General features: G+C 38.9%; 1 protein-coding gene across 5 annotated transcripts in view; it reads right to left on the bottom strand.

Annotated features, from left to right (window-relative positions):
* The window catches only part of celsr1a (cadherin EGF LAG seven-pass G-type receptor 1a), a 90154-nt gene that overhangs the window by 33043 nt on the left and 29208 nt on the right, over positions 1–27903 (bottom strand). For all 5 annotated transcript variants that reach the window (XM_041977832.1, XM_041977830.1, XM_041977833.1 and 2 more), the window contains exons 2-6: positions 14324–14679; positions 13945–14233; positions 9953–10175; positions 7705–7820; positions 5260–5348 (exon numbers count right to left, since the gene is read on the bottom strand). In XM_041977832.1, the coding sequence (XP_041833766.1) occupies positions 5260–5348; positions 7705–7820; positions 9953–10175; positions 13945–14233; positions 14324–14679 (1073 nt within the window). The remainder of the gene's footprint in view (positions 1–5259; positions 5349–7704; positions 7821–9952; positions 10176–13944; positions 14234–14323; positions 14680–27903) is intronic.

The following is a 27903-nucleotide window of genomic DNA, read 5'->3' as shown; positions in this document are numbered from 1 at the left end:
ATTCTCAAACATCAACAAAGAGACAAAGAAACACAAAGAAGAGGATAAGAGCCTGTTTATTTTACAGCACACACAGAAGACTTTCAGAATCAGTCTTACGATGAAGACCAGTATGATCAAAGAAAAAACAAACTTCTAAAATTAAACAGCAGCTTTAAACAAGCTGGTTTTAACTGTATTTATTTTCACTCGCCAACTCCAGCTTTGTTATTACAGCACATATGTAAGATATGTGGCTTCTTGTGTCATATGTCCTGATAATTCACTTTCTCAGACACAAGCCAAAAGTATTTTCTGTAACCAGATTTCTTTAAGTAAAGTTGCAAAGACAAAATAGAGATATTAACAGAAACATGAGGTGACAAATGTTTGATTTGTCATTACTGGATCGTTGCAGCTGTTCAGGCCGATGTGAAGTCAGCTCCAGTCATAAGTCCCATTCTGCCCACTTGTCCCCACCTTAATCTGTCTCTCTCCCTTAACACACTCTAAAACAAATGCTGTCATTGCATTTTACAGTCCTTTAACTTCTCTCCAACCCCTCCAGCTTTCTTCTTAAATAGCTAATTGTTTTTCTTTTCTGTTTATGTTCTGTTGCCGTGGTAAATTAGGTCTCTACTTGAAAGTATTTGAGTTTAAATCAAATTTAATCAAATCTTTAATAAAGAATATGAAAACATTAAAAAAAAAAAAAAAAAAATATTCCTTTTGCTTAAAAGCTGGCAAAGATAAAACTAAAGATCTGCTGGCTGCAGCAGAGGGTGTCACTTGAGGGTCCTGTATGCTGCAGCATGGAAGTACATGAAGTACAGTCAAGTTTTCTACACGTTTTTAAAAAAACACTTGCAAAAGTATTTCGTATGTTCAAGCTGCACCTGTGTTTATTTGAGTGACAGGTTTCAAGATACAGCTAAGTGGCTAAGGTACAGATGTAGCAGAGTTGGAATGCAAAATTTACTCAGAGTACATTAAAAAGTATGTTGCACTATGCTGTGAAACAATTTGCACATATGCTCTGATGATGAAAGCTGTGCTATATAAACAGCACCAGTGAGGCCTGGGTGAAGAACAGCAGGAGCAGAAACAAGTGAGCTTTCGGTACTTGCTGGTGATAAGAGCCAGCTAAGTCTGTCTGGGAATGCTGTCTACACACTTTCTCTGCAAATATCACAGCACACATCATCCAGCATGACACTACTGACATGTCTAACTTCAAGCCTGTAAAGCAGCACATATGTGAGATTTCACATGAAAAAAGGGGAAATGATTTTGAGTAAAAAGGTTTCTAGATTTTCAAATCACCAATTTCACATGAAGCCATCCAAACACTGAAATCATGCAGCTTATGTGACAAAGTTTAATTCATTTATTTGATTTATAACTATCAGTATATTAGTTTTCATCAGCAACAGCTGCAAGCCAGAACATCTCAGTGCACAACAAATCAGAGGGGCAAAACCTTTAACATATTCTTGCATCTATGCTGCTCTTCTGCGCATTATTCTGTACATCACATCAAACTCTTCTCATAATCCCTGCAAGAAATAGGGACTGGCTGAGCAAAGCTGCATGGATGTCTAAATAAAAAGGCTGCAGGTCATACTCATAAAAAACAGGAGCTCTCACAAACAACTGGCTACAAATAATAAATGTCTATTGATGTCAGTTAAGATTTTTCTTTAAACTGCAAACTCCAAGGTCAATTATAAAATTTACATTTAGTTTAGATTCAAGTCTTTTATAAATATTAATTTTTATTATGCTGAGTTTATAGTCAGTGGAAACAGCCATCCAGGTGCCTCAACAAACAACTATCATACAACTGACATCCTGCCATGCGTCCTGCTAAATGACATCATTTCCTGCAACAAGAGACATCATTTCCTGTAGCACATCAAACAACACATCAAAACCCAAGACAAAATCTCCTGCTGCTTCAGGAATACCCTTAACACTCTTTAAACTGTGCTGGTATGTCTGTGTATCCTGTTTAGATTTAGATTGCTGACACACTTAGCTGTCATTGAGACATTACTCTGTGAAACTGTGGTGCAAAATTTCTAAAAGCAGTACACACATTCACAAATACACACTCTTAGTTTGTCTGCTACCCACTGTGACACACACACACATACACAAAGCTTTCCAATCAAACCCGATCAATGCAACAATGGGCAGCCCATGTCAGTTGTCATGCCAACCCTCCCTTGACCTTTGACCTGTTTTTTAAAAGAGGCACCATGATATTTGTGAGGACAGCCGCCACGGCTTTAAAAGGGGGTACTTATGAAACCCTGCACAACTTCACTCGCCTAATCATCTGACACAATAAATCACCATCGCTGTATGCATGCATGTGTGTGAGTGTGTCGTTAAGACCGTTAAACAGTAACTGGGGCCTGTGATAGTTGATCAACCTTTGGGTTAAGTTGCTCAGATTACTTGGACATGTATTGAGATGGTTAAATTCAAACTAGGGCCTCACTAAAACTGGCTGCACAATAATTTTTAGACTTCAAAAATGAGCATCTAGAGAAGGTCAAGAGGATCTTAACCAGGGCCAAAACATCCATCTGTGTTATTTATGGTTTGACTGTGTTGGCCTTATTTAGTTTTTCAAATAAGACACGTCAACCAACTAACACAATTTTAAGATAGTAGTAGTGCAAAACTGTTGTCTGGTAGTTTTTAATATGAAGAAGCTGAACTTGACAGCATGACATGTTTGTCTGGAGCAATACGTTTTCATTTAGATGGTCTAAAAATCTCAGCTGCAGTTTAAGGTTTGCTATTAGTTTCTATAACTTCTTTTTACAATATTTATTATCCATCTTAACTAAACTATTTTTTAACCAACTTGACAACATAAAAGCTTCCAGTTTACATGACATGAATGTGGATTACATCATGGTTGCAGAATAGGGCAGTGATCTTCTGCCTTGTCTCTCTGGGCTATGAAAGCAATCCTGCCTAAAGACAAATGCCTGTGTGTGAATTTAAGAGCGAGTGTCTTTTCATGCACAGCACACATATGTATCCCTTCATTCATGTCCATGCATTCTCATGTCAACACACCTAATCCATTGTGAGAACATTACTGCTTTCTGCCAGATACATTTCCACTAATCCCTCCAGCAACTGATGCAGGATTAAATTACCATCAGTCAATCTGACTTCTGATCATTCAGCTCATGAAGAAAAAAAGGGGGAAAAAGCTGACCCCATGTCAGCACAATCGGCCTTGGGCTAATTTATGGGAATGTGGCACCAACTCTACAAATCACTGCTCCATTTTAAGACTGACTTGGTGGAACGCACCCACCTACTGCTTTACACACCAATAACACCAACAATGCACTGATAATGCTGGTGTAATACAAGTGTGTTTTTGTGTGCAGACTACTTGTGTCTGCATGTCAGAGCAGCAGAAAGTAAGCCTATAGGATCAGTACAGCTAAATAAATAGAAGCAAACTACATAGAACAGGAATGAAGCAGGAAATCTTTTAGAATGCAGCAATTAATCTCTCGTTTCCACAGTGATGTTCTTACAAACGCTTGACAACCTAATAGACAAAACAAAACAAAGAAGCCTTCAGTGCCAACAGGCTGTATCATGCACATAATACCACCAGTATTCGCAGGCCTTGCAGCAGCACTAAGGCAGGTTTAACCATTGTCTGTGTGGCATCATTATGCTGTTTAGAAGTTTAAGAGAGGGAGACACAGCCTAAATACTCCTCAAACAATAGATACATATGTGACCCTGCAGCTAACATGGTAAAGTACAGCACCCCGATTCATCACCTTTAATGAATACTTCCCTGTCAAGGCGACAGAGTATGCTATGGGCTCTCTAAACGACACAAGAAAGAGGTGAACAACCTGTGAAATATGAGAAGGTGTGCATTGTAGGCAAGTGTTAGACCAAGAACACGAGTACTCCCTTTAATACACTGCAAAAGGCAGGTGCTGCTGAAACATGATGCTTTTCTGGGGTCAGACCAGTGATGCTGCAGCTTTCAGCATCACATACATAAAGACGTGAACAGAAAGGAAAGAGGAAAGAAAAGGCATGCAAAAGGGTATTGAGGTGTGTTGTAAAAACCGAGCAAAGCACATGCATACCTGTTTGCAAATCATCTAACACATGGTGACTCATGACGGTTGAACACACTGATGTCATGTCACAAAGATTGAATGTTTGTTTAGCTTCTTTTTTTTTTTTTCTTACTGTAAATGAGTGAAACTGATCTTTAGAGGTCTACACCTTTGCCACATAAGCCATGTTACTCATCTGTTACACACAATATTGCCATTTCTTATCAATGATCAAACTGATGTATGTCTTTTTGGACAGAGATACAAGCAACAAACGTAACTTTCAATTCTGATGATTGAATAACATAACAAACAGCCAGACACCATACAATAGCTTGTGCATCCTCTGAAGGACAGTCTTATCTTATTTCCCGTCTGGTTTAATGTTATAAGAACAATACCTGTAGGCTGTGGAAGTTTGTTGGAAAATAATACCATCTACTGACTGCAATGTACGCCTCTATAATATAATACTCAAGCTGAAGATGATACCTGTGCAAGGTTTTGCAATAATCGCTGCCTCTTTTCTGATTAAATAAAGAGGAAAAAAGATCGTCGTGAGAACATCTTAGAAAATCACTAAGATTTTCAAACTAAAATTAGACTAAGACCTCTAATAACTATGTATCAGGCTTTATATGAAAACAGTAAGCACTTAAATGCTTACATTTGTTATGTAGAAGAAGGATACAGTCAGTGAATGTCTGACCCCTAAAACTGAAGTAAGGTGCCAGTGCTTCTTTCAAAGAAAGTGAGCTAATTGACTGAAGTAGAGTCAAACCTTCTCTTTTAAGATAATCTCATGACTCAACAGTCAAGGTCAGTTTCTTTAGTAACTTCAAACAAAACATATTTCACACACAAAACTCCCACAATACACCTCCTTAGCTCATTCACTATCAGCACTGGATAATAATAATAATATGATCACTAAATGATATGAACTGTGCATATATAATAAATTACACTTCCTCATAATAAAGCTGCAAAATCTGCAAAGCAAAAAAAAAAAAAAAAAAAAAGAAAAGTCAACATGCAGTAAAACCCCATCTTCTGTTTGCTGGTACTAAAGGGGAAATATTGAAAACTAAAATTAAACTGGAAAGGGAAGAATAGAAGAAACAGAAGCGCGGCGCAGTCAGTTGATAACATTCCTTACCCTGTTGTAGTAATGGAGCTGGACAGTGTGCCACTGGCCATCACTGACCCCACCTGGGATGTACGGAGACACCGTGGTTTTTCGCTCACCTGGATGATGTAAAGATAAATAAAGATGAGAGGAGTGAAGAGAGGGGAAACTGAATGGGGAAGAAGCATAGATGTAACTTTTATGCATTTACTTTATTCTAACAAAACTGTGTTTCCAGAACGAAGCTCCTGTGATCAAAGAGGAAGGTTTGTACACTGTGATCATACTGAAAAATACACCCCAATTGTTGCCATCACAGTTTTCTCTTCAGGATAAGGAAAACTGGCTACTGTTGGAACAAACTGGGAACTGATTGTTGAGCTTCCTCAACTTGCATTGCAGGACATATCTCCTCAGTGATATGTCAGCACTGTGATGTAGCCACATTGTGCAGAAATCAGGTAAAACTTGTTGTTTTTTTCTTTAATCCAATAACAGTCTTTGCAATTCTAAGCAAACAGGTGGGAAAAAGGATGCAAGAACACCCCTGAATTGAACTTTTCACGTATAAGAGAAAGAATAACTAAATAAGACGAGAGGCGCTCAGAAATTCAACATATTCAACAATTAACACACTGAACACTATCCACACTGTTAATAAGTCACCTTAATAGGTAAATTATCGTAACATGCACAAACACACAAAGAACATCAATCAACTGTTAAGAAAGCTCGTATCAATGTGTGGCTTTAACGGCTCAGAGTGAGAAGACTGTAGAGCACAACAGTGTCAGATTTACTGAGGGTTTACTCTGTTTGTCAAGGGCAGGAGCAGCCTGCAGAAAAATTTATTGTGCTGGAAATTAGCAAACACTAGTTCAACACTGACTAGTAGTGTCTCCGTGTCTTTGCAAGAGCGCATGTGAAAGTAGTGATGTCCTACATTGTAGATGTAACAAAGAAAAAAAAAAGTTAAATATTACTAGAAGTATTGCAGTTGATGATTCATGTATTTAGTCTTTTTAAAATGTTGAAAATGCTGAATTAAGGCACCAGGAATTGGCTTCTGTCCCAAACCGGCTTCACCCAACATAATCATATTAAACTGGATTCCTCCCTGTATGGTGCCATGGGAAAGTGACCCAAGTCTGAAAACAACAGTAGCCACCCCAAAGAATGTGTGTTTGATCTACAATTCAACAGTTGCCAGTATTAACAATGACTGAGGGCGTATGTGGGATTACACTTGAGCGAGTATGCATGTTCATATTTAGTGTGAATGAATGCTTTGAAAAAATTCTATTAATCTGTGTTTATCTGTGTTACTTTGCTTGTGGGATTTAGTGTATGTGTGTTGTAGAGGCATTATTGGGACTTAAATGACTGGGCTATCCTTAGTTAGTCTGGGAGCTGAATCCCACATCTATCCCTTTTACCTATTTACACAGAGATATGCACGCCGTCATGTGAAAAAGAAAATTCAATCTTTCATATTGAAGATTTATATCCACAATTTGCCACAGTAGGTAAATACAACCTCAGAACATATTATACCATATAATAATCTATTTAGCAAAAATGAAGCTTAAATGCAAAAACAGCATATAAAAAACACTTAGAAGCCAAACCTAAAGTAATAATTTTCTGTATGACATTATCAGTGTCTCACATCATTGTAAAGCAGTTTGGTCCACTCTTCTTTACAAATTATTTCAGTTCATTGAGGTTTGCAAACATTTGCGAATGCACAGCCCACTTAAAATCCACACATACACATTTCAGTTGATTTGAGGTCATTGCAACACATCCATACTTTGCTTGTTCAGACTTGTTGCTGCAGATTTTAAAATAAATAAATAAAAATAAATAAATTTGGGATAACTGCCCTGTTTCAAGACCAGTTTCAGGCAAACTTTAGCTGTCAGATAGATGTTCTAATAATTGACTCCAGAATACTTGACAGGTGGTATCATGTGTTTGTGCTGATATGCTAATCTTCTCTATTCACAGGATATTGCTTCACAAGTTTTGTGGTTTATTCAAATTCAACTTTGCAAACGTAAGCCAAACCTCTGCTCTTTTTTAGAGAGAAGAGGCTTTCCTCTGGCAACCCTCCCAAACAACTCATACCTGTTCAGTCTTTTACTAATTGCAGTGTCATGAACTTTAACTTTGATTGTGTTTATTTAGTTTTAAAATCTAGAAAGGACTTTTATAGGAGTATACACTTTCTTTTTCTCACAATTGTGTTTAAACTGGTACATTTTGATAGTTACACTCACTCACAAAACAACATACCCTTATTAAAAGAAAGCAAACATTGATAAGAACAATTTAACCAGGTCTTTTTGAAAGTCACTTTAGATAAATTGTATTCACATCTGAAGTATTCTGCTTACAATGCCCTGATATACGCAATTACTTCAAGTGGTAATGACATACATAGGAAAGCAAACACAAATTAAAGGGCCTAACCTCCAGAAAAAGTGAGCTGAATCTGTTCAGCGATGATCTCCAGGGCAATGAAGTCATGTTTCTCATTGAACCTGCCATTGTAGAGAAGTAGAGCATTCCTTTCTCTTGTAGCAAACCTGCAGGGGCACATGGATTTCAGATGTTTTAGTTGATAAAAAGTCACACTTAAACCAAAAAAAAGCAAACATTCAGATTTGTGTCACTGAATAGACTGAATGAACTATGCCTGTTTTCTATTGCTCTATGTTCACATTTCCTCTCACAATTCTGAGCACCTTCCCAACTCAAACAGACCATAACCGAAAGGTTCAAGACCTTGTAGATAGCTTTATGATAACAGACTGAGGAGCCCTTGAGGAAAAATCTCTTGCCAAGGAAAGTGTGTAAAAGGATGTGCACTGCATAGAGGAAACCATCCCCCTGCCTTAAAAGATGTATGAGTAGTACCCACTAGGCATCACCTATTGATGTGTGTTCCACAAAGGTACAAAGATCAGATATGTGGTTGCTAGTGCCAGTGTTTGGAGTATAAGGTGAGGGCACAGAAGTCAGCAGACAGATGCCAGTGAGGCCAGGAAGGCAGGAAGTCAGGATAGCTGTAACCAAACACTGATAAGGGAAACTCATCACGCAGCCTTTCCTGTTTTCACCCCACTCCAAACCTTTCTCACCGTGATGTTGATGAATTTGCACCATGAGGCTCACATCAATTATAACTGGAAACAAAAGGTATTAAAGTTTTGTTTGTCATAACCTTCAACTTCTATCTTGGTGCAAAATACTTGAACTGGGTTACATATCCTCCAGCAGTTTTAGTCTGTTTGAGTAAAAAATGGCACATTTACATGCAGAGTGCACAGTCTTCTATATGCTTGTGTGCATGTGTATTCAGAAGAGGGAACAAAGACACAATGAAAATGTGTACGTGTCTCGGCACGTCCCATCGCACGTTTTAGTTCACTGAACTCAACCGTGTTAAAGTTACATTTTTCTATGAACACTGCATACTTACTTGTGTTTGCGAAAAAAAAATTAATAGAAATAACCTTTAAAACACCATACTTAACATGAGAAACAAGTCTAGATGAATATTCAGTTTTTTGGAGTGGAAATGTTTTTCCTTATGTTTGCTTAGCTGCAAAAATGAGCATGTCCAGCTAACTATGAATGTGTAACTTTTAGCTTGAGATCTATAGGCCTATTAATATTAGGTGTGTAAAAATCTTGTCTCTTTTTAAAAGTTTTACTAGTTTTGTTTTAGGTTAGCTGGAAACAATAAAAACCAGGCAGATGATTTCAGCCACTGAGCTAGCAGAAGGTTATCAAACTAGCGAGCAACATTCATTAGCTTGTGTTACAGATTGGTGCTTGTCCTGTTGAAATTTAAATTTTTTAAAATACTCTTTTAAAATGCTAAATATTTAATGAGTTATAAAGACCTACATGCTATCCCGTATTAAAAAACTATACTCACTATTTTATAACAATTTCTATAAATCTTTCTCCTTAGCTGCAATAATTAGCATATCCAATTAACTAGCTAACATCAGTCTTTAAGTCCCAGACATAAATATTATGCTGGTAACTAGTTCCTTTTCCAGAGACCTAAAGTGTTTGTTTTTGGAAAATAAAAAAGTGACAAATATGGATATGATAGAGGGAAAAAAATAATAAAGAAAGGCATGTTTTTTTGCAGCTGAGCTAATATTAGCTTATTTAACTACTATTAGCAAGCTAAACTAATTAGCTGCTTTGTGAAGTTCACCTGTTCATCCTGCTCATTAAAGGACATCTTTAATCATTCAGTCACATGACAGAAACATTTATTTAGGTATGTAGGCATGCTCAAGAGAACATAGTCAAGTTTAAACCAAACTCAAGACCAAATCAAAATTTAAAGGAATGTGGTTTGAATGCTGACTCCAAAAAGGCTAGTTTGGCTATTTCACACACTGTTTATTTTTACTGCCAGGGTTTACAAAGAATAGTTAAAAAAACAAACATCCACTAAGCTGTAATTCTGTGGATAGGAATGTCAAATTCATAGCAGAAACACAAAACAATAGTCAGAGTGGTTGGAGTTAATAGAAAGGAAACAGTTACCTAAACAAACACTCTTTACAATCAATGTATATGAAGAGCATCTGTGTTGTGCACTGTGCACTTTATGCTGCTGAAATGGATTTTTAAAATATCACCAAGAAGGTTTTACATCATTGGCCAGAAGGGAAGAAGAAAAATATCTTACATGAAGGAGATGGTGAAGTGGAACCTTTGCCGTAGTCCTCTGAAGGTGATGAAGGAATGACCAGGGAAGCTGCGGGTGGTCATCTCACAGTAGGGTTTTTCATACTCCCCTGGTGGACACTGGCACATGAAACCACCCACAAGCCGGTTGACACACTTGCCACCATTCTTACACACACCCGGCACACACCGGCCTGAAGAAGCATTCAGCTCACAATGCTCGCCTACAGGAAAAAAAATGCCAAAAAGGGGGGATGCTAGTTAACACAATTTCAGAGCACTGCTTCCCCATCTATAGGCTACACTGTAAGGCAACACCAAGTTGTCTGTGTGTATAAGCTGTCGATCTGGGATGACATGCAGCACAATGTAGACGGTCAATAACAGTAGCATGATAACATCTCATCAATTTGTCATCATTTTATCTTCTCTGTGAAGCATGCTGTTCACTGTTGACTGAAATGCAGACTTCAAGCTTGTTTGGAATCTACTTGTTTTCATAAGATGCCTTTGATTATCAGTCAAGCTCATATATAAAACTCTCTCATGGCCTCCTCGTTAATTCTGCTGGTTAAATGCAACGCTGTCTGCTTATGGAGTTGTTGAAACAGCAGTTTGAGAAAACTTGTCTCTATCTAAACATGAGCAACACTGCTAAAGGCATGTTTATAGGCCTTTTAAAGGGAGTGTTGGTCTAAACTCTAAAGTTATTTGACCATGAATGGAGAAAATACAGATGATAAGAAAGACAGAAAGAGAAATGATAACACACAGGATCAAACATTCCTTCATTAAATAAATCCATGGCTGAATTAATGCTGATAACATCAAGTAATGGTCGATCAGCCAAATACTTCTTAATATCACTCCCCTCCTCAATGAATGAACTGCATTCCTGTTTATTTCTGAGTAGTTTAATTTGAATCTGAACCCACTTCACCTCACCCTCTTCAACTTCGGCTTCAATTAGAAATGCCTGGAATAACATTTGCCTTCCCAGTAAGCACTAGACATGATTCCACTGCTTGTCATAACCTTCTTTTTGCATGAATATTTCTTGCTAAAATCAGACCACTTTAGATACTTTTATATATCACAGACACTGGTGTAGTAAATTGTGCTACTGAAATCTGGTAATCCTGCTGAAATCTGAAAGAACACCAATAATTTAAACATTAAGATTTGATTGAAAATTGATTGATTTGCAGTTTGGATGTCTACAACTTTTATCACCCATTTCCCTCCTATAAATTAAGAATAACTGACTTCACAAAGATTGCTACATGCTGCCAACAAGATGCCTCTGGGAGATTGTACAGGGGGTTGCTGGTTACATAAATGAAATGTAAATTTAGCTTAGTGCTGTAAAAGAGCTTCATGTTTGAATGGATGTTGAAAACTGTACTTTTGAAGTTTTATCTAAAAGAATGCATCATGCCATGTTGCATGCTGGAATGAGAGCACATCATCCTGTTCCTGGACACTTGCTAGTTTATCCTGGTTAGTTTCTGTTTTCTTTGTTAAAAACAGGGAAATTAAATGGAGAAGGGAAGAGATGGAGAAAGCAAAGTGGAAAAGATGATGGACCTGCAATTAACAAACTGGTATTGTGCAGAAATCAAACCTTTTTGGCCAATTTATCAAAGTAAACTAATTCCAGTTGCTTCAGTGGTTTGTTTATATGATAAGGTTCTATGGAGTGAGTTTAATAAAGTCAGTCAGGAAATGCTCAGAAACTAGGGTTGAATTCCCAGCATGGGAAATTCCTCTTTAATGGCCATGTAGATGTAGCTTTGTCCAAAGCTTAGCTAGCTGACTCCAGCTTCCTGATGTGGCTCATTTAAATTCCTCAGACCTCTTTCTGACAGTAATATTTTCTAAAGGTGCCGCATCAACCTGCTATCCAGACAAGATCTCTTCATCCTGAGCACACATAGACCCCAACACCACAGTCTGGAACCAGCTAATGGCCTTTCTCTCCTCAATATAATCCTTTTTTGCGAGGGGGAATTATAAGGATCTGTTTCCCTGTAATGTAGGAAACCCAAGGAGGACAGAACGGGCCCCTGCTGTCATCGGTGCCATAATGGTCCCTGATGGGCCCTGACTATCTGAGGTGAACTGTGACCTTCAAAGAGGGGATGCAGAAATGGAAGGGAAATATGATGGGTTAGCGGAGAAGATGGGTATGGGTGGTGGGAGAAGGAGGCGAGAAGCCCTGTGAGTGACAAAGGTAGGTATAATCAGGTAATTACATCAGATAAGGTAGAGGAAGAGAAAGAGAGGAGAGAGTGCTGGATGAGACGGACGGAGAGGAGGCATGAGGGCTGTCACAGTCCCACTGTTAGGGAGAGACAGCCTAGTAGAGACAATCGGGTATCAAATGTTCAAGGGGGAAGTATGGGAGGAAGATCACTGACATTGGGAAATATTTCAAAAAGTGATTTTAGTGGGAACAATGAAGCTTGCAAGTCTTCCCACAGCTCATCTGCCACATGAATGCAGTGCAGTTGCAATAACTAGCTGGCAAATATAGCTGGCAGTTTAACCCAGGTTAATAAGCTAGGATAAACTACACAAAATTTTAACAAACTACAGATGCTTGATATTGCATTTTTTCAAGATCTGACTCACATCTAATGCATGTTCACTTTTAAACCTAGTTAACATGACTATGTAGCGTTTTATGTGCTCAAAGACCAACTGTAAGTACCATGTATCTATCATCTTCATGACCAAACTTCAATAAAAAAGAACAATGAACCACCACAGGGACAAGAAGTTGAAGAAATACTACTTAAGCTTCCAACCTTGAAACTTTGTGCTTCTGACTTGTTTTGATGGCACACTGATATTGATTAAATATTCCAGCTCAGACAGCTTTGTCTTTGCTTTACAGCACCGTGTCCCATGCTAGCAACTGGATATCAACACACTAGCTGTTTTGAGCTGATATGGGAAAGAAACCCACAAGAACATTGTCAAAGAGAAAAGAAAGAGAGCAAAAGATAAAATAAGAGTCTACATCGGACTGGAAAGATCTAAGAGAAGAGCCTGAATGCAAGACGGATGCCAAATTAGTCTTCATTAGGGGGCGCCACAGTCCAAAAGTCTACAAAGTTTAGTATTGCTGCTTTAAAACCATTTCTCAAAGCAGTTAAAAAGCATTTTGTCCATTAAGAAAAGCCTTCAGCCTTGATTTTTGTGGTTATTTCAGAGAAAATCATTTTCCACATGACTCTAGATGCTCTTGATGGTATACTAGCTCGAAGCTAACACTGGAATTCTGGATATTTGCTCTAAAATTCATGCCTGCTAATCTGCAAACACCAGGGATTATAGTGGTGGTTTGCAGCTAAAACAAAAACCTAACACTTGTGGGTCAGATAACAAAAAATTAAATAAAGAGGGACCAACTGACAAGAACTATAGCCCTGTTATTTCTGTCAGGCTATTCTCCCATCATTGTCCCACTGTTTAAAAAAATAATTACAGTATCCTTAATTCATTACTGATCAGTTGAGCCTAGATGGTTTAGTTTTGAAATTTATAATCCTTATCAACTCCATAAGCTGGTTTACTATTTCTCAATAAAGATGATAAAGACATAGCACTTTGAACTTTTAACCAATTTACGTTTACTTTAGTCATCAAGAAGTATCTGGTCTGACCAGTGCTGTCTGCATTCCACTCACCTACAGCATTATGTACTGCAATAAATCTGCTACACTGTGTAGATGTAGGTGTGCAGATAGGAATACAAAGCACGCGTTATCTTCCTGCACTGGGGTCAACCTCAAGTTACAACAATAGGTGGTGAGTGCTTTTATAACCTGCCAGAGTGGTTTTGCTGTTTTGTTCCAGTTATTTAAACCACTGTGAAAGGCTAAATAAATCATTTTAGGGAAAAGCTGCTTGATTTTTCAAAGCAGAAAAGCTATTTTGGCTTAATAAAGATGAAAATATATGCATATTTGAGAGTGGTTAACTCACCTGTAAAGTCTTCCAGGCACTCGCAGGTGTATCCACCCTCTCGGCTGCGGCACTTCCCGTTGTTCTTGCACGGCCCTGAATAGCAGAGGTCAATCTCGGTCTCGCAGTAGTCTCCAGTGAAACCGACCGGACAGCGGCACCGCAGCCCATTTATGGGGTGGATGGGCCGAAACAGAACAGTGTCAGAGGCAATGAACGGAGGAGAGCTGTCGAATTTCAGCACAGACACACACTTCATGTAGTTCTCACAGGGCTCCCGCAGACAGATGTTATCATCAAACGGCAACACCTGGAAGGACAACAAAATTTTTGTCACATTAATATCACACAGTTATTCAGTCCTTTAAAATGCTAATTTGAGTTTTCACTGGCGTGTTACCTCTTGAGAAGATATGAGCCTGAGCAGCGTCCTGTTGAGGTAGATCTGCTCCTGCAGCTCCTCAGATGGGAAAAACGTTCCTTTACCCGGCACTCCTCCAGGCTGCAGCGCAGAAAAGGTTACGTTGAGGATGGAGCCCTGCACGTCGGTGTCATTTTGGATATTGAACACAAACACAGCTTCCCGCTTGGTGGAGAGAACAGCTGCCACGCCCTCAAGGAAGAGGCTGAGCAGGGGAGAGAGGAAGCGCTCTTGGGACATGTTCTCCAGACGGACCGTGATGCTGTTGGTCAACATGTCATCGGTGATGATGGTGACACGTAGGGTGCACAGCGCTTCCACATAATGGATACCGTCTGGAAGAAAGAAAAAGAGGGTGTTGCGAATGTTGTATAGTTTGACTTTGCAGCTTTATATGGCAGTTAAAAGAGGGTGGATGCATCGTGAGATGCGAAGCCAAGTAATTAGATACAGCAAACAAAAGCAAAGCATCCATGTCAATATTTATACCCAATAATCAAAAGTCATTTCAAATTGAATGCACCGACAACAGATTCACTGTACAATACAGTAGGAATTCAATCTGATTTAAAAGGGTGTCTTTTCTTCACCTATTTCCTGACTAAGATCCAGTTACGGTACAAATATTGCAGATTCACATCATCTTTACTGATATTCTTGCTCTGGATCTGAGACAAAATCTTAGGGTTTTTCCACATGTTACAGTGTTTGATATATCGTTTTAGACATAAATCTATCCCACAAATTTATCTGAAAGCCAAAATGTTTTTAAAAAACTGAAAAAAAGAAACACTTAGCGGTCATTTTTTGATTTAAAAGTGCATCTCCCAAGCTAAAAGGATTTTATGACAGAAAACAGCAACAAGAACTGTATAAAAAAATCTGAAAAAATTGGGAAAGAAAATGCAATAAATGATTAAAGAATGAAAAGTGATTCATCTTTGCATTTCAGGCCTGCAACACACTACAAAATTAACATTGGGATTTTGGCATTTTAGTGCAGGTTATTCGTTTAAATAAAGATGTTTTAAGCAGGTAATGTTCGTCAACGTGAGTTGAGAGGACCTGTGAAAGGCTGAGTCTTTGCGCAGCATATTGGGAAGATCTGCCAACACACTGCCTTTAAGTTGGTATCTTTTTATCATCCATACCATCCCAACCTTTTCTTATTTGGTTGTAATACATTGTGGATGTTCTAAGGCTGGCGGATTGAGTTGTTTACTGAGTAACACTTTTGCTGTTAGATCTAATTAAGTCATTACCAGGTGCTGTAAATTTAGTCTGTTTCAAGCCTGGAAGACAGTAATTAGATCAGTCTTAAATTTCAATCCTGAGGGGGACTTGGATCGGTTCTCATACTTACTTCTGGCTAACTGTACGCTCTGCTGGCTGTGGAGGAAAAGAGAGGGGGCTATAGGCTGCAGAAGACACAGACTGAGTGAAATACAGCTGACGACAGGTGGTGGGGCCAGATGAAATTCAAAGGGGGGGATAATACTGTTGAAGCGACACAGGGAGAGGGGTCAAGTTGCACTGATTTGCTGCGTGAGTGTGTCATATGTGTAGTTTGAGAGGTAAAAGGGTCGTGTTGAGGTTCAACCCACATATATCATAACTACACCATAGATGAGATAATTTCTTAGAACCTAAGTACTCCACTCTTATACATACACGCAAATGCAAACACACAGTCAGCTAGCCTCCAGCTAACAGCTAACCAGTCTAGAGTCACAACAGGAAGCAACATCACTGTCAATTAGCTTCATGTATACAAGTTACAGTGCATAGATGGCATTTAGTGACAAAAACACTCACACAAATGTAGTTACACCTTTAAAACGCCACTCTGCAAGCCAGAGACATTAAGCAGCAGCTGTGATATACTGAGCTGCAGTAATTTGGTGGAATCTAGGTGCTCATTCAACACAGTGCTAACAGACAAAGTATCTACTGGCTGCAGAACGCTCCACACCTGTCTCTCTCTGAGTGTCTGGGAATACAATATTATCCCACTTGTCGCCAGAAATCCATCACCTGGTCCTCTTTAAGACACACATCCTGCATGGATTCTGTTGTACTGTATACACAGTCAGGGAAAAAAGGAAATAAATTCTGCCTAGGTGGTTTGATGTTTCACACAGACACACACGTTCTGTGCCAAGTTCAAAAATTAGACCAGTACAATCAACTATGTAACCAAGTAGGTCCTGACACAATCTCTTAAACAATGGGCCAAACCACACATGCATCTTTATATATATTTTTTCCATATCTAACAATAAACTAGTCACATCTTTTGCACAAAACAGTATACTGGGTTGAATTTTCACTGTCGGAGGGAGGGAGCTGCATTACTGAAGCACATTCATTTATATATGCAAGAAGAAAAAAACATAGCAGTGATACCACAAAATACAGCAGAAGTCTTAACCCATAGGAGCATGACATATTTGTCACATACAGTTTCTGAGACATTTTGCTTTAATTTATGGTATAAACTTTGCTCAAAATCCTGTTGAACACAATCTGATACTCCCAGAAGCAGAAAACCATATTATAATCTTTTTAATAGATCACATGGTAATAAATGGTAGATACCCCCCCCCCCAAAAAAATGTTAATTTTCTTGTTACATTTTGTTAAAGGGCCAAATAAAGACCTCATATTTAAAAAATTGAACTTTTCTTACCATTTTTCATGTGTTGGGCCTTAATGGGTTAATACAGATCAGCCCCATTTTACTTTAGCTTTTTTCTCTTTAATTTTCTTTTTTTCTTTAAATGTACTTTTTAATGCCTCTTCTGCACCCTGCTGTAATGCTTTTATTGTTTAAGTACTGTGAATTTATGGTATACAAAAGGTGCCTTGCCTTGAGATGACACAAACTTTTTTAAACCTAAGAATTGCAATTATTTGGCAAAAAAGACAAATGAAATCACACTAGCTGTGCAATAAAAGGCACAGCTGTATTTAAGAAATTTAGTCTTAGAACACTTTTATTTCCAGAATAATTATTTGTTTTGTCTTTTTCCTTATTTCAGAGCTTCACAACTCACACTATTTATAGAGCCCACCAGCTGCTAGCATAGGGTCACACACACATGTAAAGGATGGGCTGGACCCTGGAAAGGGTGTGTCAGGACAGACACCATGGAAAAAAACACCCTGTATTCCTAAGTATGCCACACAAATACACACTGAAAGACATGGGTTTAACAGGACTTAATTAGTACAGAGAGTGTACAATAAGTAAAATCAAACATCCTCTTGTCACAGTTAAAAAAAATACTATTGTCCATCGGTTTATGTGTGGCTTATTACACCATTACACAGTTACAGAATCATTAAATTTGGATTAAAAGGTGTCAGGCTAATCAGTTGACTGACATCCTCACATAAATTGCTTCTGGTGGCTTGCAGTTGCATGAATTAATGACTTTGCAGGTGGTGAGGGCAGTAAGAAGTCGCAAGAGCTGTTAATAAGCTGCAAAGCAAACCACACAGATGACACTTACGTTTGTGTACAAGGACAGATGACCACATTCTTATGGACACACATTCAGAAAAACAAAAAGCTAATAAATGTGTCTATCAACTGTCAGCATCCCTGTCCAAGCACACAGATCTGGCTTCCTCTCACACAAACATGCACAGGTTTCTGCATGTGGTTAGAGTCCAGCGCAGAGCGTTGACACACACTGGTGCCAGCTGTCACTGTGGGTGACAAGCACACACTGATTTTAACAACCCACAAATATGCAGAACACAGACAGACAATGTGTACGCATTGAAAGAAAGCCCACATGGTTGTCACATGAGCCAAAATCTGTCCATCAGAGAAAATTAGTTTTAGTTTGAATAAGACGACAGAAGCATCGTTAGCAGAACAGTGTGAACATTTCTTTTCAACATTACTCTGTAGTGTTTTGTGGTTGAGTGCAAGGTGGGGTCAGTTTCTACTCTGGTGGCCGCCCCCCCCCTGCTAAACTCCATAGTGTCAAGTCAACAGCAGTGTTTGGTCAGTTAGTTAGAACGGTCAGTAAAACAAAAGAAAACAAACAGAACATTTGTAGCTTCAACAGGTTTCCAAGAGGTGACGAGCCCACGATGCTTCATCCTTTCCACACAGTTCCTGAAGCTTTACTCAAAGTTAAAATCCAGTCTAAGCATTTATCTCTAATAGTCTATCAGTGTAATTCATCTTTTCATTTTATAAACCTCTTAAAAATGTATTCTTTCAATAGTTTTTTAAACGTTCAAAATAAAAAATTGTTTATTTGCCCAAGTTCAATTGATAATAACATTTATTTTGACTTCAAAAAATTGTGAGACCTTAAAATGTTACAACAAAAGACGCCAAACTTTATTAAAATAGGAAGGCTATACAACAGGGAACTGTGGAAATCTCTCCACCTTTCTTCACCCTGCAACACTTTTTACAGCTCAGTTAAAGTTTTACAGCAGCGCAGCCCATGAAAAATCCTCTCAGCTACTTTAACATCCCATAGAGAACAGCAGGAAGCCCTCTCTGTCTTCTCCTTTCAGTTTACCCCATTTCTCCTCCTCTCCCTGCCTCCCCTCTACAGAAATGCCTTTGAAATATTTGAATCAATACAAAGCACGTAGCTCGAGTTGCTTCCAGCCAATCAGGGAGCAGGGCTCCAACTGACAAGCCCTCCTTTTTGGGACATACCTGAACATTTCAGCCTCATGAGAGGCAAATAAACATTTGCAATCAAACATAAAGGCTGAAAGAAAAGCAACAATTCCTTCTAATCTCCTCTCTTAGCTGTTCTGGGTTGATTTTAGTAATCTCTCATCTTTCTGCTAGTCCTCTCTGCTCTCTAATGCCTCTTTGTAAGTTCTAAGTCCATTAAAACATTTTTGTTTTCCACAAAGGAAATATTTTTCCCAACAGTAACTGCAACCATTTTGCTCGGCTCCAACAAGATGTCAATTCCCATCTCTTTTTCCTATTTTGTCTCTCTTTCCAACCAGCGCCAACATCAGATCATGTATCAGCAGGCTGCAGACACACTGACAGACATCCTGTTTGCTGAATGCAGAGGGAAATCGCCCTCCAAAAAAAAAAATATGCCACTGACAGTAACTCAATCAAACCATCATCAATCAAAAGATGTAAAAAGCCAACTCTGCAGAAAATAACAGCTATTTGGGAAACAAGTGAGAAATGCCTCTGGAAATGAGAATGGTTTCAGTGAGAAACACCCTGAATTCATAAGGTAGTTCTTAAGCAATGCCAAAACTCAGGTGCAAGCTATTCTTTTAGTGGCAATGTTTCCTTAGAAGCACCACTTGAGCAGTCAAATGACTTCTACTTTTTGTTTTAGCAGTAACTCCTAATGAAGTAGTCTTCAATTTCTAAATGTCAGTGAATTACATCATATCCTAATAAGCCAATTTGGAAAGTTATTACATAACATTTTTATTGTGCTTATGCCAACCCATTACATCTATTTGCTTCTTTTCTACTTCCTGTGTTACTTATAATGTTCAATAATGCAATTAAATTCCCAGTAAGTAAGAAGTAAAACTTTATTTATACAGCATCTCTCAAGATATAAAATCACAGAGTGCTTCTCAAGAGCCAACAAAGAAGCAAAAGAAAACAAATAAAAAAACCTAAAGAAATTAGTAAAAGGTATATTTAAAAAGATATGTTTTAACTGACTTTTAAAAGTGACCACAAAGTCCACCAATGTGCTTTTTAATTTAAGTTGTCAGACGGTAAAATGACAATGAAACCTAGAGTAAAAAGCAGCCTGTTCAGACTACATATTAACCAACAGTCACTATCAAAGCATTTTGAGGCTGTTGTTCCACTCTGATGAACCACAGCCCTATCTAGTAAACTTACCTTCCACTTTAAGTAAATATAACATCTGTTCTATGATTTTAGCTATTTTAACATGAATGATGACCACTCACGTGGAACGTTAGAAATGATAGGATGTTCTAAACCAATTCACAGAAAGTCAAAAAATTTCTAATAGACCATGGACAGCAAAGATAATTTGCAAATAGCTCACAGGAGTTACTTAAACAAGCAGAAAAATATGCTTTTGATGACAGTACTAAGATGATTTCCCAAAAAGTCCCAAAATGCGTTGCTAGTTACCATTTTAAAGTTCCTGAAAGGAGTAATGAGACCTCTGTATGTGGTCTGTATGGTAGGATCTTAATGTAACTTTAATGTTGGGTACACTAAAGATCACCAGAGGAATATTATGGATGTCCAATATTATCAGAATAAATTATTAGACAGTTTGTGTCAATGGTTTTGTCCAGCTCTCAGCATAAAATAAATAAGCTAATTTACAAAACAGCACAACAAAGCTGATTAACAGTGGGCTGAAGATATAGAACATGGATCCAGCATCGAAACTGACCTTAAGCTAAAACCCCATCAAAAAGTGTGTCACATTAAAACCCTTCTTTGATAAGAGTAGTATTCTCTATGCACAAACATATCATAAAGTATGTGTGTTGCTTGTTTAGCTTTAATCATTACAAATGTAAGCATGGGCTAACTGAGTATAGATGATTAACCACAGGAATGCCACAGGCAGCAGGTTAACAGATACAAAGAAAAAGACAGAACAATTTATGGGTTCTAAGAAAGGAAGTTGTGAGATCAGACTCTTACTGTACTTGATTTTATCTAAAACAGTTTTTAATCAATTGGGTGAGGTTTTATCAATCTATCAAAATCTGCCAAACCAACAGTTAGAGCCAGTTTTTACCCATAAAGTGAACCATACTTTTACTCTTCAGCACTGAGAATTAGCTTTTAGCTTACAATCCGGACTGGAGGGCGACTTTCTGTTGTCACCTCCTCAGACATTTATGTGTATATATGTGTGTGTGAGAGAGAGAGTACTTAGCTAGAATAACTTAGCTTCCAGCCTATGTCATCTCCACAAGCTGTCGGTCATATATTTCTCAGGTACGATCATCTCCCTGTCTAACCAAAGTGTTGTGGACATAGAGGCTGAAGCTTTAAACACAACGGACACATAGTGATAAACCTGACAAACTTGCAGGCCGACAAGCTGTCAGAAGTGAAATCCTGGAAATTGTGGGAAAGCCTCTGACAAAGCCCAGTTTCCACCAATGGGTGCAGGTCGGGGCGGATCGGGACGCTAATATCCGACCTGTCCTACTTTTTTGGGACCCTTCCATTGGGGTACCAATCTAACCGACCTGGCACAAAAGGGTGGAACTTAATACACTGCAATCCATTGATTGGTTGAAAAAGAAAACCGGTGTGACCTGGCATAAAACCAATGGCTCTATGTTTAGAGCAACAGATTTTCTTTTTGTTGATTATATCTGTTTAAATTGCCGTCACGAAGCACCGCCAAGAAGAAAGAACACAAACTGTTGGATGACACCATTCTCCTCCTTTGTTTCTGACTCGTGTTTTGGTTATACTTTAAGGAAGTCAAGCTGTTACGTAGCTGAGACATCTATCACTATCTGGATGATACTCTGCCTCTCAGGTAAGGTTTTGGTTAGTTGTGGGAATGCAACAAGATTACAGTTTACAAACTATATCGCACCCTAACAACCCTGACCTGCACCCGCTGGTGGAAACATGGCTAAAGAGTTAGAGCAAGGAATGAAAGGAAAAAAGTATCTCTATCTTCTATAATGCTAATTAACTGTAAAAGAAAAATCCAAACTGTGTGTAAATGTGTGACCATATATCATTAAACCTATACATACACTCATTCATTCATACACTCAGCTGTTGCAGACTGATTTCCCTAAAGCACCTGTAGCTCTGAGGGAGGCCAAACAAACCCTTCTCCCCGACTCTGTCTTCTCCTCCCTTCATCCTACTCTCACTGTAGTGACCACGCTAGTAGGATTAGCTCTCACCTTCCCATTTTCCCTTTAAGCTTCCACAGATGAAAAAGTGGAAGAAGGAACACAAAAGATTTCTTTCTCCTCAGGGTTGAGTGGTTAAGAGGGGGGGAGTGTGGGTGAGGTTTGGGTAAGGGGTTGGCGGCTGTCAGAGGGATAACATCCTGAACACAGCCGGAGAACAGGTGGGATTACACAAAGACACACTGGCTGAACCAGGAGCAGTCACCAGACCAATCAAAAAGAGACCAAACAGATGGGACGACAGCCCACTGATGACTGATCAGGAGCAAAAGCATGAACTTTTGAACATCTCAAATTAGAGAACAAGAGTAAGCTGTCAGCTGACCAGATTTTGACTGCTGCTTCATTTTATCTCAAAGTCTAAACAACTTTAGGTTGTTTTATTTTTCTAGATAATGCAGAACATCAGTATCTTTTCCCAGCTTTAAACAATCTTTGATTCTCCAGAGAAGCAGAAAGCCACCAAACACTGGTTTAGTCTGCCAACATATCGCTTTAAAGCTGAATGGGAAAGCTGCATTTAGTCCTGTGTCAAATGACTGAGGTGGTCACAGTTATTTATCAGCTCTGGGTCTGATTGGGATTGATGGAAATACAACTCACGGGGGCACACATTCTTTTTTAATGAGGGTGCTTGAGGCTTAAGGCTACAAGAATGGGCACAGTTCAGTTTTTCTTTACACATTTACAGACCACAAGATCCCATACCGAGCCTCTAAAGTTGACAGCAAACACTGAGAGACAAAAAGAACAAAAGAAAAAGAAAGAAGTCAGAACATCTGACAGCTTACTCTTAGCTCTGCTAGGTGGGCCTAATATCTGCAGTCCAGTCAAAAACAATAAACCAATTACTGAGTTATTAAATCAAGTGAGAAGTAGGATAATTTTATCATAAACTTCAGTACAATTAGACGTTTTGCAGGCTGAACATTAGAAAGAATGCAAGTTTGAGGTGTTTCTAAATTAGCTCTCTTCTCATTCAAGGAAGCTATGAATTACATGTATGTTAGGTTTTAGGCTTTGTCAATTCAGCTACATTGTGACAGAGGACCCAAGTATAAATAACAAATAAATTGAAAAATTCAGCTTAGTATGCAACATGTAGAGGTTGGCTTTGTGGTCATCTGCACACATCTGCAATGTTACAAACCCTCTCGCATTGTGTCACAGCAGTTTGATAGCTTCATCTTGGCACACGAGGGAGTTCAGAAGCCTGTGCCGCTGTATCAACTTCTCCTCCACCCTCACCTTTAAACAGAATGGACTTTCACAAGCCTTCCACAAGTGCCCTTAGTGGCTGTACTTAAGCAGAGCACTCAGGGGCATCGAGTGCCAGGCCAAGAATCGACCCAGCTTGAATATCTATGTCCCATTTAGGATCCCTGGGAGAGAGCAGTGAGAAGAATGAAAGCACTGTTCCTTTCCAGACAATACTAAACGAGCCCGGATGAGGAGGCCAGACAGTGCTAAATGAACGCTAATGAACGTCTGGATTGTTTTAGCGCCTGAGGGTTGACTAGTATTAGTGCACTTGTTATCTCATCACCCGCTAGACAACTGCCAAAAACAATACTTAATCACAAGGATATGGACAAGAGACTGGAAATACCGATGATGAGAAGAATGGTATCAGGTTTGTTGTTGTGACAAGATTTCTAATGATAAAGTCAGTACCTGGTAGCATATACCACATTCTGGTGTTTAAGAAGCTTGAGAAAACACCCTCCGGACAGATAAAGACGCTAATGGGAAGATAGGAAGTTGAAGAGAGAGATGAACTTTGTGGGAAAACAAATTAAGCCACCCAACCTGAGTAAATCAATGCGGAATACATTCTTTGTCTTCTAAATCTGACGAGTGTCATGCGATGCTTGGCTTACAGGGCTCACACAAACTCAATTATAACATTTCAGAGCATAACACCAGTAGTTTTGCACAACATCATGTCTGAAGAAGCTCAGGGCTGAAAGCATGCCATCAAGCACCATTAGCTCTTTGAATATGTAGCTAGTCCAACATCATCAAATCTCTTTCAATGCAGTTCTTATTTCTCAATTGATTTTAAGATACAGTTAAATCCACTTAGCTGTTCTGCTGGAGAACTCTGAGCTCTGACTGTTTAAACTGTGTCAGCCCTCACTGTCCCTTTCACATGCCTGTCATCTTCTCTCCTGAGCCGACTAATCAAGTTAAAACCCTCCACTTCCTCTTATTAATGGTTCAGAGTTCACAGTTTCCAGGTGTCACCAGGGCTGGTTTTCACAAGATGATACAGCAGCCAAAAGAAAATCCCTTCAGGTGATAGCATGGGCCAAGTTTTACCCCACACCCGTGTTTTTAACATGCAACACAAGGCCCCAATGCAAAATGGTCCCTACACGTCACAATACATGTCAATATTCAGCCTGCCTTGCTGTTGCCTCTTGTTCTACCAGCTGCAGCAACTGTACATAAAGTTTTGGGTTTTTTTTGTTTTTTTTAAGGTAAAGGATAAAAAAAAAACACAACTTAGAAACACTTGGCTTGGGTCAGATGAGTTAATGACCTTCTCAATGCACTTTTCCAGCACAAGTCAAAACAGGAATGTAATTCATCTCCAGCTGGTAGCTCCTGACATCATGTAAAAACTATAATGAGCGTCATTATGGCTTGTCAGAGCTGAGAGATGAGAAGAAGAAGCAAACAATGTTTGCACTGGTCAAAGTTCACTGCAATTACACATTTAACCCTCAGCAAGATCTGTGCAATCTATCACAAATTCTTTTTTTTTTTCTTTGTCTTGCCTACTAACCCACACTGCAGGTTTGAAGACAGCACCAGCCACTAAACCACACTTTAAACTCAAAACAGAAACAACAAGCAGAGGGCAAAGAATGTGTAGATTACCACAATCCTCATTTCGAGAAAAGTTGAAAAATATCCTATGAACAGAGGTACAAAAAAATCTTTCCAGTGTGTTCACTCAGCATATAAACAAAATAATCAAATTTGACGTTTTAGGCCAATAAAAAGAAGTTGAGAGTAAGGCAATGATAGGAAAGTTTAAATGACAAACAAGTAACAGAGTTTATCTGATTCTGCAGTCAGCAGATTAATAGGAGACCAGTGAGGGTGTCAGGTTTGAGTATACATGCAACCTTCACTTAAGACTTAGTTGTAAGCAAGGATGGTTCCTGGTTTACCTTTTTTTTTGTGCAAAACTCAATAATGAGTTACAAAAAAACATTTTGCAGTGCAAAAAACTTTCAGTGAGTCTGGGAAAATCTCAGAGCATAACAATCAAGGATGGAAACCAATACTGATGCACATGATATTTGAGCCATCAGGCAGCATTGCATAGGAAGCAGTCATACTACCACGAACAATATCGCCACATGGGCTCAGGAGTATCTTTTAGAAAACCATTTCCATCAAACACAGCCCACCACAAGCTATATAAAGCCATAAGAAAGCCATACATCAACTCAGCACAGAAACAGTTGCAATGATAAATAACCAAGTTATTACTCACACTATATTTAAAATTCGAATTAGGTATCATTTTAGCAGCTTTCTGGAAAAGGTGTTTGTAGGTAACCAGATATAATCATGCAGAAATGCATTCAATATCATCTTAAGACAGCTGCCACACCAGATGCCATTACACCATCATGGTGAGGGTCCTTTTAGCCTGTGTGTGGTGACTAGTTAGTATTAGCAGTATTAGATCGTTCTAAAGTACTTAGTCAACAGATCACAGAGAGGTTAAGAGTCAAATGGCCCTTTCTCTGTTTTGTAAGAAGGAATCACTCAACTATAACCAGGAATGCACGCACACACACACACACACACACACACTGTCTAAATGCAGTGTAGCCGTCAACAGCTGGTCATGTTCTGCTTTAACAAAATCCTCACACACAACATATGAACTCACATTTCAATTCAACAATGCTGACAAGTAAAGGCACATGTTCACACACCACTTACACTAATCAGACACAAACACATGCATTTAAACACACCGCACATACTTACATGCAGATACACACACAATGCCTCTCCTCTCTTACTCTATCTTGCATTGATCCCATTTGATAAGCTAACTGTGGACAAATAGTTGGTTCGGGGGGTGGACACTGATCAAAAGCCTCCTCACATGTTGGCCTGCACCGCTCTCTTAAGAGCTACCCAGCCATGAATGGCCTAATAGTAGCCAAGTATCCATTACACAGACACTAAATCTTTCTCCCTGCCTCCGCTGTTAGCGTCTACCTTCTTGCTAATCGTTGCTTCTTTTTTTTTGTTTGTTTGTTTTTTTTTTGTTTGTTTGTTTTTTTTTGGGGGGGGGGGGGGGGGGGGGGGGGTTCAATTACAGATATTGATTTGAGTTGTTTTTTTTATTTTTTTTATTTTAAAGGTCAAAACTGGGTAAAGAATAGTGGATGTTAAAATGCATCCAATGATATTAAATAATAAAGAATAGAAATTCTCAACTGAATCTGACTTTTATAATTCTTTACTTTCTCTTTGCCTTTCTACTGGATTCCTTCTCTGCCTCATTCCAACTCTACTTTCCACTGTCTGTTTCTCTCAGAGGTGGAGTCGGGTTACACTTATTGTTGGTGCTGGTTACTGATAAATAGGGTGCCTAGTTACCAAGTGACGCGCGATTGGCTCTTTTCAACAAAGCAAAAGTGGGGGGGACAACAGGGGTGGAGGAAGGCTGGGTTGGTGAAAGGTGGGGGTCGCCTAGGGAAACCATGAGACTTGTGTCAATGTAAATAGGGCAAATCTTTGAGGCATTTATGTGTGTATTCAAGTGTGTCCAAGTGCACAGACAAAGCTCATTGGGACACTGACCCATCTGACGCCCCTCAGCATCCTTTCGACACCTGCTGAAAGCCTGCTGTGTGTACCCCCATCATGCCTCCACCCCTGCTGGCATTTAAGTGTCTCTCTGCCAGGCTCCACCCACTAACATAGAGGCCGCTCAACTGAAAGGACAGTTAGACCCGAGATGATCTCATCCACAAGTTAAAACTGTTTATGTGCAATTTTATTCAATCTTTCCCTTAAAATTGGCATCCTGAAAGTATCTTACATATCTACAGCTATGTCCTAAACATAGAATAATGCCAAATTATGCAATTTTTTATTTATTTATTTCATTTTTTTAAGCAACCTTATCCATACCAAAGATTGATGGGATCTGTAATTCTCCGTGCTCCACGTCTCCTCCGAGTTTTATCAAATTTATCTTGGTATTTTTTTGCGTAATCTTGCTGACAGACAGCCAAACCACACTGAAAACAAACTTCTGCCTTGGCTCCAATAAAAGACAGTTCATGTCAAATAGTGACAAAACATTTTTTGGACAAATAAAACCTAAGGATATCAGTAATGTAGGACTGGAGACACAAGTTATACAGTTGTAACATAACTCATTTCCAATACACTTAACATCCCACTGATAATATGACTTAGAAGCAGCAGATATGAAATGCAAAGAAAGAAAATTGAATCAATACCTATGAGTTATTCTTTTTTGCTTACTTATTCCCAAGGTTCTTCCTTTAAATCAACTGTACTGCTATAACCCTTCAAAGGGAAATCAGTCATATCCTCCCCTTTTCTGTTTAACTGCACCCCCTGCAAGAGGTAGC

Source organism: Melanotaenia boesemani, chromosome 23, assembly GCF_017639745.1.
Source record: "Melanotaenia boesemani isolate fMelBoe1 chromosome 23, fMelBoe1.pri, whole genome shotgun sequence".
In the NCBI taxonomy this organism is placed as follows: Eukaryota; Metazoa; Chordata; class Actinopteri; order Atheriniformes; family Melanotaeniidae; genus Melanotaenia; species Melanotaenia boesemani.
The sequence above is the reverse complement of the archived record's forward strand: the minus strand, read 5'-3'. Positions and strand labels throughout refer to the sequence as shown.